The sequence below is a fragment of the Clinocottus analis genome, unplaced genomic scaffold (genome assembly GCF_023055335.1).
Source record: "Clinocottus analis isolate CAN_PGR_092001 unplaced genomic scaffold, fCliAna1.0.p SCAF_46, whole genome shotgun sequence".
NCBI lineage: Eukaryota > Metazoa > Chordata > Actinopteri > Perciformes > Cottidae > Clinocottus > Clinocottus analis.
In genome coordinates this window covers 145,417-155,135 of record NW_027176203.1, presented here as the reverse complement: position 1 = coordinate 155,135, position 9,719 = coordinate 145,417, and the positions used below count along the sequence as shown (strand labels likewise).

At 41.4% G+C, this 9,719-nt stretch overlaps 1 protein-coding gene across 1 annotated transcript; it reads left to right on the top strand.

Moving 5' to 3' along the window:
• Positions 1-6,489: 6,489 nt before the first annotated feature.
• On the top strand, positions 6,490-9,131 carry LOC137801910 (circumsporozoite protein-like). Its single transcript, XM_068599347.1, has 3 exons — positions 6,490-6,528; positions 7,493-8,281; positions 9,120-9,131. Exons 1-3 carry the CDS (start codon positions 6,490-6,492, stop codon positions 9,129-9,131), a joined length of 840 nt encoding a protein of 279 aa, XP_068455448.1.
• Positions 9,132-9,719: the final 588 nt, after the last annotated feature.

Sequence of the window (9,719 nt, the reverse complement as noted above, 5' to 3'; positions counted from 1 at the left end):
AGTTCTCATGTTGGATCAATGGCCTCTTCATAGTTCTCATGTTGGATCAATGACCTTCATAGTTCTCATGTTGGATCAATGACCTCTTCATAGTTCTCATGTTGGATCAATGACCTCTTCATAGCTCTCATGTTGGATCAATGGCCTCTTCATAGTTCTCATGTTGGATCAATGACCTTCATAGTTCTCATGTTGGATCAATGACCTCTTCATAGTTCTCATGTTGGATCAATGACCTCTTCATAGTTCTCATGTTGGATCAATGACCTCTTCATAGTTCTCATGTTGGATCAATGACCTCTTTATAGTTCTCATGTTGGATCAATGACCTCCTCATAGTTCTCATGTTGGATCAATGACCTGCTCATAGTTCTCATGTTGGATCAATGACCTCTTTATAGTTCTCATGTTGGATCAATGACCTTCATAGTTCTCATGTTGGATCAATGACCTCTTCATAGTTCTCATGTTGGATCAATGACCTCCTCATAGTTCTCATGTTGGATCAATGGCCTCTTCATAGTTCTCATGTTGGATCAATGACCTCTTCATAGTTCTCATGTTGGATCAATGACCTCTTTATAGTTCTCATGTTGGATCAATGACCTCCTCATAGTTCTCATGTTGGATCAATGACCTACTCATAGTTCTCATGTTGGATCAATGACCTCCTCATAGTTCTCATGTTGGATCAATGGCCTCTTCATAGTTCTCATGTTGGATCAATGACCTCTTCATAGTTCTCATGTTGGATCAATGACCTCTTCATAGTTCTCATGTTGGATCAATGACCTCTTTATAGTTCTCATGTTGGATCAATGACCTCCTCATAGTTCTCATGTTGGATCAATGACCTCCTCATAGTTCTCATGTTGGATCAATGGCCTCTTCATAGTTCTCATGTTGGATCAATGACCTCTTCATAGTTCTCATGTTGGATCAATGACCTCTTCATAGTTCTCATGTTGGATCAATGACCTCTTCATAGTTCTCATGTTGGATCAATGACCTCTTCATAGTTCTCATGTTGGATCAATGACCTCCTCATAGTTCTCATGTTGGATCAATGACCTCCTCATAGTTCTCATGTTGGATTAATGACCTCTTCATAGTTCTCATGTTGGATCAATGACCTCTTCATAGTTCTCATGTTGGATTAATGACCTCTTCATAGTTCTCATGTTGGATCTATGACCTCTTCATAGTTCTCATGTTGGATCAATGACCTCTTCATAGTTCTCATGTTGGATCAATGACCTCTTCATAGTTCTCATGTTGGATCAATGACCTCCTCATAGTTCTCATGTTGGATCAATGACCTCTTCATAGTTCTCATGTTGGATCAATGACCTCCTCATAGTTCTCATGTTGGATCAATGACCTCCTCATAGTTCTCATGTTGGATCAATGGCCTCTTCATAGTTCTCATGTTGGATCAATGACCTTCATAGTTCTCATGTTGGATCAATGACCTCCTCATAGCTCTCATGTTGGATCAATGACCTCTTCATAGTTCTCATGTTGGATCAATGACCTCCTCATAGTTCTCATGTTGGATCAATGACCTCTTCATAGTTCTCATGTTGGATCAATGACCTCCTCATAGTTCTCATGTTGGATCAATGACCTCTTCATAGTTCTCATGTTGGATCAATGACCTCCTCATAGTTCTCATGTTGGATCAATGACCTCCTCATAGTTCTCATGTTGGATCAATGGCCTCTTCATAGTTCTCATGTTGGATCAATGACCTCCTCATAGCTCTCATGTTGGATCAATGACCTCCTCATAGTTCTCATGTTGGATCAATGACCTCTTCATAGCTCTCATGTTGGATCAATGACCTCTTCATAGTTCTCATGTTGGATCAATGACCTCCTCATAGCTCTCATGTTGGATCAATGACCTCTTCATAGTTCTCATGTTGGATCAATGACCTCTTCATAGTTCTCATGTTGGATCAATGACCTCTTCATAGTTCTCATGTTGGATCAATGACCTCCTCATAGTTCTCATGTTGGATCAATGACCTCTTCATAGTTCTCATGTTGGATCAATGACCTCTTCATAGTTCTCATGTTGGATCAATGACCTCCTCATAGTTCTCATGTTGGATCAATGACCTCTTCATAGTTCTCATGTTGGATCAATGACCTCCTCATAGTTCTCATGTTGGATCAATGACCTCCTCATAGTTCTCATGTTGGATCAATGACCTCCTCATAGTTCTCATGTTGGATCAATGACCTCTTCATAGTGACCTTAAAATGCTGAGGAAGGGTAAAATGCAGAGGCCTAATTGCGTGCAAATGTTCAAAACGCATTTTCAACTTTCTCATCAGACATGAGCATCACAACTTCTGAAGCATGCAGAGTCTTCAGCGGCTTTAATGAGGTGCGCTGTCTGGTTTGCGTGAGAAATCCTTAACGAAACAGCGTCCTGGTCATATTAACGTCTCCATTAATATCAGAGAAACTGACAGTCCAGCCACGAGTCCGACACCGTAAACGGGTTTCCGATCTTTTACCTTGTCCGATGCTTTCGTTGGGTCAGAAGCCCCGCGGCGCAGCGCTCAGGGCTTTTAGGGCCTTTCCGCAGGTTTCAGCTGGCATCCCAAATCCACTTGTTTTTTACTAATTGTAGCGGCGTTCCGTCTGAGTTTTCATAACGCAGCTAAAGAGCAGCGGGCACTGAGTTTTCTCGCACGCGTATGAAATCAGACCGTTCGATTCCGTTTCTTTGTCTTTTATTTCTTAACAAAAATGTACAAAATAATAAACGTTCAAAAACAATATACGGTCCATTGATCACACGGTAAAAAACTGTATGATCCCAACCCTAATGCGGCTCTTTCCCCTCCAGCTGATGCCATCATGACGTCATTTAAACACCTGGTGCGAGCGTCTGTCATTAACATAAACAGCTTTCAATAAAATTCAAAAATAAAGTTCCTCCGCCATGAGCAGAATTCTAAATACTAAATTCTAAATACTTCTGATATTTTAATTCATCTAAAACACACTTGTGGCTCTTACAGCATGTATGTAATGTGACGAATGTAATTAAGTTGAAGGTTTAAGTTTATAATATAATTATGAATCCTTTATTAGTCCCACAGTGTACAATGTATTCTCTGCATTTTTTCATCCTCAGTGTTTAAGAGCTGTGCTAAGAGGCACCCAGGGAGCAACTGGGGGTGTCATTGTCTTGCTCAAGGACACTTCAACATGCAAACTATGGGAAGACCAGGGATTCCACCGTATGTTTTGTTGTTTTGTTTTTATATTGAAAAATAGGACTACACATTGAATTTGGTTGTACAATTCTGTTCTACAATGACAAAAAAAAATCTTGTTCCAATGTAATGTACCAAGAACGCTGCGTGAAAGAGGCTAAATTGTACGGTTCAAATATAAGCACACATTTCTAAAAAGGCACTCGTGATGGTTTTTCCATATTCACATGGATTGAGCCGATACAGAGCAGATAGAGAGCGGATACAGAGCGGATACAGAGCGGATACAGAGCGGATGTAGTGTGCATTCACGGCCTCTGTTGAGATTACATGAATGCTAATGTACATGTGTGGTGTGTGTGTGAGCCAGTTGAAGCTAATGAAAGCGGTTCAACATCCCTGTTTACGTAGAACAAGAGCAAACCATTGTGTGTCGGTGCAGACGTGGAGTCCCTGAAGCCGATCCTCAGGTGTGTTTGAGAAAGTTTGTTGCTCATGCAGCTCCTGTTCGGGCTCGTCCTGTTGCCATCCATCATAGCACCTGGTGATGGGGGGGAGATGTCGGGCCAATCTGTCTGGATGACTCCAGACAGATTGGCCCGACAATAATCTAACTAATTTATTCTTGCATACTTTCTGTTTTCCCTGCATACTTTCATCGTGGTTTCCTTTTCTCAGTGGTCTGTTCTATACAATCTGCAAACCAAATTGTTTCCAGAGTTAAAGGATCATTCCTTCTTATTTACGTAGCTTGTGCCATTCTTTCTACTGTGTTAACGTTGCACTACCGAAGTAATTGCAGAGATTGGGGAATACTATGACATCACAAAGCCCGGGAGGGCAAGAACCACGAGGAGTCCGGCAGGTTAAAAAATGTTAAAACCTGTGTTAAAGTCAGTCAGTCTGTCCGTCACAAAAAGCATTTGCAGCAACCAGTTGGCTGTGAATTCCTATTATACTGAATTTGAACTAGAAATAAATGATCTTTGTTTTTATTGTGTTCGCTGCCCTTCACCTCATCTCGGTCTTTGTCCCAGGGAGTGACTTTGCAAACAGATCTCTTCCAAATATAGAAAGAGGAGGCTAACATCACGACTGGAATAGTAGAGACAAGAGTGCTGTGGAGAATCCCCACAGGGGAAGCCTGCGGGTCAGAGCTGCAGAAGAGACGACCGGCACCATGGAGCCGACAGGAGGACCAAGCTGCACCTCTTGTGTACACATGCACACGTGTGTGCATGTACACGTGTACATGCACACATGTGGACATACGGCACTCACTGAAGGCTGAGCTCTACGACTGTAGTAATATGAGTGTTTCATGGTCACAGCCCATGGAGCTTGGTCTGTAGTATGAAGTCATCATCATGTGATCACCATCATGTGATCATCATCATGTGATCATCAGTCTCTCTCATGTTGATCAAAGTAGTGACACTTCTACTCAAAATAACATAACACTACATTTGGTATTAGGTATTTATTTACATGTTTCTATTATTATATTCATATATTTCACTGCTTTATGAACCTAAGACCTTTTGGTTAAACAAGTTCCATCAACAGCACAGTTCATCCACATGAGTGAAGTTATGTTCTCATAAGAGATATGAAGAATGTCAAAAACCAAGATTACATTTTTCATCTTTAGTCATATTTTCTCTTTACACTTGTGTCTTATGACAATGGCGCCTCATTATACAGAGAGATGAGATTGTTCTGCAACTTCAGATGTGAAACATTGGCATGCATCTCATAGTGCCTTTAAAAGGTGAATTTAAGAAATGATGAACAAATTGAGAACATGACCTCGGAGTCTGAAGGGTTAACGTCTCCCAGGAGCCTTCAGGCGGAGCTTCATCTCTCTGAAGAGCGTTTCTGTGCTCGTCCATGTGAACAGAAGCCTCCAGAGGGCAGCAAGGATTCCTTCATTGTTTACCCGCTGCGTCACGTCGTATACGCTTTACATTCAGTTACTGCTTCTCTTTTTGAGAGGGAAACTGCTCGGCACCTCTCGTAGCGGCAGAAGCCAGTGATGCTCGTGACGCAACACAAGAGGAGTCAACAGAGAAGAGTGCAGAGCGACTCAGTGGATCGCTCTTTGGTGAAGGTCATGCTCATTAAATCCAACAGAAACGATCCCCTTGGGAGAAGGAATGCAGCGACTCATCAACATTCATGGGAATCTTATGGAACTCCAAAAGTGAGGAATGGGAATGACATCGAATCATATTCATGAGGAAACCATGGATGGATGAATTCGGACCCTGACAGCACTGCCACTGTCTTCCATCCTCACAGTGTTTTACCTGCAACACGTCACATGACACAAAGACATGTGGGCATCTCTCTGTTTGCTAGGTCATCCATCACAGAGCAACGTATAGGACTTTTACTTTTACTGTAACAGATTTAAATGATTTGATGTTGTAATGGAGTTAAAACACACACATTGTCTTCTGGTCTCTCTCTCAGTTTCCTAAACAGGCAAAACAACAGAATTTATCCAGGAAAATAAGCGTCACAGTGGCAAAAGAGGCTCAATGATGCAGAAACAAAACATAAGTTTTAACCCTGTAAATGACACACAAAAGCACTACCCATCATTACTGTGGGAAACATACACACTTACATTTTTAAAAAATATAACAAATTAGAACACTGGGTTGAAAACTGCTTTTAGAAATAACGCAAAAAAATAAATAATTAAAATAAAATGCACTGACACTCAACAGGCTCATTAATATAGTAAACAAAAATCAACCACAATAATACATTAAAAACAAAAAATGACAGTGTATTTTAAATTGTATATATATATATATATATATATATATATATATATATATATATATATATATATATATATATATATATATATATATAGTCAAACAGACCATAAAACAAGGGATTCTTTGGGGTGGGGAGACTAGGTGATTGACGGGTCACAAAATATGGAATTGTCAATCATTGGCGGTCCACAAACCAATGAGGGACCTCCATGATGACTACTTCCACTTCTTGTCTTTTCTTGTCTATAATATATACAGTACAATATTATATATATATATATATATATATATATATATATATATATATATATATATATATATATATATATATATATATATATATATGTAACACTATGTATAACATAGTTAAAAAAGATGCATTATAAATCCAGCTAAAAAGGAAAACTGTGCCACCTGCTGTTGTAAATGTGTACCTGTGTCCCATATACACGCAAAGGACCATGGGAAATCCTCAGTTTACCGGAGGATTCTTGCACGAGGTAACATGTCTGACTGTCTGTGGAAAAGTTTGTATTAGTTTGTTGTAAAAGTATGTGAGAGTTGAGCTGTTTTTGTTGTATGAAAAGTTATTGTATTATTATTATTATTATTATTATTTTATTAAGTTGACTATTTGTTTTCTTCTCTTTGTTCGTATGAATGTTACTAGCAACTCGCTAATGCGCTAATGCTAACGCGATGCCGTCTTTGTAGGCATCACGCTGTCCACGGAAGCCTTACATGTTTGTCCTTCCATAACACAGGTATGAGCAGTAGGTCGTTACATTGCTGTGTTAATGTTTCATTTTTGTTATTGTATTTGTATTTTACAAATCCATTTTCTGTTCTGTTCATTTATTTTATTTCTATGTTAAAACCGATCACTATACGATCACTGTTGAATGTGTTAATGGGAAATCTTCAGTTTGACGGAGGATTCCTGCACGAGGCATCACGCTGTCCACGGAAGCCTTACATGTTTTTACATGTTTGTCCTTTCATAACGCAGAATGCAGACACGTGAATAAAACGGTGTTGGCAAGAACGAATCCAGCTTCAAGAGAATCATATATATATATATATATATATATATATATATATATATATATATATATATATATATATATATATATATAGGTCTTGAATGGAGCGATGTAATGCCTCCCTGGAAGAAGTAAATGTTCTTCACCGAAGGTTCAGCCGCTGCTTCTGCGTCCATCTTTCCACAGATGTTCTTTGGCGATGAGGAGGATGGAATGTGTTCTACTTTTACACGTTTCATCCATTATAATTATTTGTGACGGCACACGGACAGATTGAACCACCGCTCGGTCAGAGTGAACACGCCTCATCAGAGAGACAGAAGGTTCCTTCCAGCGGTTCAACTGAACCCTGTGAGATCAGGAAGAGACGACACGGAACCCTGGAATGATTGACAGCTCGATGTGGGGCGACACATGAGAGGCTAATGGAGAGGCTAACGGAGAGGCTAACGGAGAGACTAACAGAGAGGCTAACGGAGAGGCTAACGGAGAGGCTAACGGAGAGGCTAAGGGAGAGGCTAACGGAGAGGCTAACGGAGAGGCTAACGGAGAGACTAACAGAGAGGCTAAGGGAGAGGCTAACGGAGAGGCTAACGGAGAGGCTAACGGAGAGACTAACGGAGAGGCTAACAGAGAGGCTAACAGACAGGCTAACGGAGAGGCTAACGGAGAGGCTAAGGGAGAGGCTAACGGAGAGACTAACGGAGAGGCTAACAGAGAGGCTAAGGGAGAGGCTAACGGAGAGGCTAACGGAGAGGCTAACGGAGAGGCTAACGGAGAGACTAACGGAGAGGCTAAGGGAGAGGCTAACGGAGAGGCTAAGGGAGAGGCTAACGGAGAGGCTAACGGAGAGGCTAACGGAGAGGCTAACGGAGAGGCTAACGGAGAGGCTAACAGAGAGACTAACGGAGAGGCTAACAGAGAGGCTAACAGAGAGGCTAAGAGAGAGGCTAACGGAGAGGCTAACGGAGAGGCTAAGGGAGAGGCTAACGGAGAGACTAACGGAGAGGCTAAGGGAGAGGCTAACGGAGAGGCTAACGGAGAGACTAAGGGAGAGGCTAACGGAGAGGCTAACGGAGAGACTAACGGAGAGGCTAAGGGAGAGGCTAACGGAGAGGCTAACGGAGAGACTAAGGGAGAGGCTAACGGAGAGGCTAAGGGAGAGGCTAACGGAGAGACTAACGGAGAGGCTAACAGCCGCTACAACGCAGTCTGTCTGAGTGTGTGTGTGTGTGTGTGAGTGTGTGTGTGAGTGTGTGTGTGTAAGTCTGTGTGTGTGTGAGTGTGTGTGTGTGTTTGTGTGTCTGTGTGTTTGTGTGTGTGTGAGTGTGTGTGTGTGTGTGTTTGTGTGTCTGTGTGTGAGTGTGTGTGTGAGTGTACATATAGTTATACTTTTTGACTGTCTACATTTTAAGTGATCAACAAGTTGCGATCAGGTGTTTAAAAAAACATCACATGTCATACATCTCATGTCATATATAACATGTCATACATCACATGTCATACATCACATGTCATATACAACACGACATATATAACATGTCATACATCACATGTCATATGCAACATGTCATATATAACATGTCATACATCACATGCCATATATAACATGTCATATATAACATGTCATACATCACATGCCATATATCTCATGTCATATATAACATGTCATACATCACATGTCATACATCACATGTCATATACAACATGTCATACATCACATGTCATATATAACATGTCATACATCACATGCCATATACAACATGTCATACATCACATGTCATATACAACATGTCATATATAACATGTCATACATCACATGTCATATACAACATGTCATACATCACATGTCATACATCACATGTCATATACAACATGTCATACATCACATGTCAAATATCACATGTCATGTTTGATGTTACACATCACAGACTCACTCTGGAGACTCACACATGACCCGGGTTGGATCTGTGTTGAACAATCCCTCGCCTCCTAATCCAGGACACTGTCATTGTCTGGAATCACGGCTGTCAGCCCCTATTGCTCAGGATGAGGATTAGGCCCAATCCGTCACGAAGAAAGTGTGTGTGTGTGTGTGTGTGTGTGTGTGTGTGTGTGTGTGTGTGTGTGTGATCTGGGAGCTCTGTCACGCTCCCTCCTATCTCTCTGGTGTCCTACCGTGATGACATCACTCCACAGATCTGGATGGGACAGCAGAAAGAACAAAGAGATTTTTGGGCAAACGCTGGAACGTTCCCTCGTGACGCCGGAACGTTCCGGAGCAGTCGGAGTGACGGGAAGCCAAACATCACGGCTCAACTTTCTCTTTTATGTTCCTCTGCACTGGACAGAATAAACAGCATGTCTCCCGTGTTGCCTTCGAGTGACCTTCGGCCTCTTTCCAACGGGCCTGCTCGTTGGCCGTCCCCTTCAACGGAGCTTTTTATTCACATCGTTACAACAGACGTTTCTTCTCACAGCTGCACATAATTAATTCCCAAGAGACTCATTTTCCAGAAGATAACTTCCAGTCTTTTTAAGATAATAATTGACAAGTCACCATAATGAGTCTGCATGAGTGAATGAATACCTCGGGGGAAAGAGACGCTTAGAAGTCAACTGGAGATTCTAGACCTCGTATATTGTAG

Excerpts from the sequence above, each read along its gene's own strand:
- LOC137801910 (XM_068599347.1), top strand. The coding sequence starts at position 6,490 with ATGGGAAATCCTCAGTTTACCGGAGGATTCTTGCACGAG. Across the intron at positions 6,529-7,492 it reads CCGGAGGATTCTTGCACGAG|GCTAATGGAGAGGCTAACGG; the intron begins GTAACATGTCTG and ends GACACATGAGAG.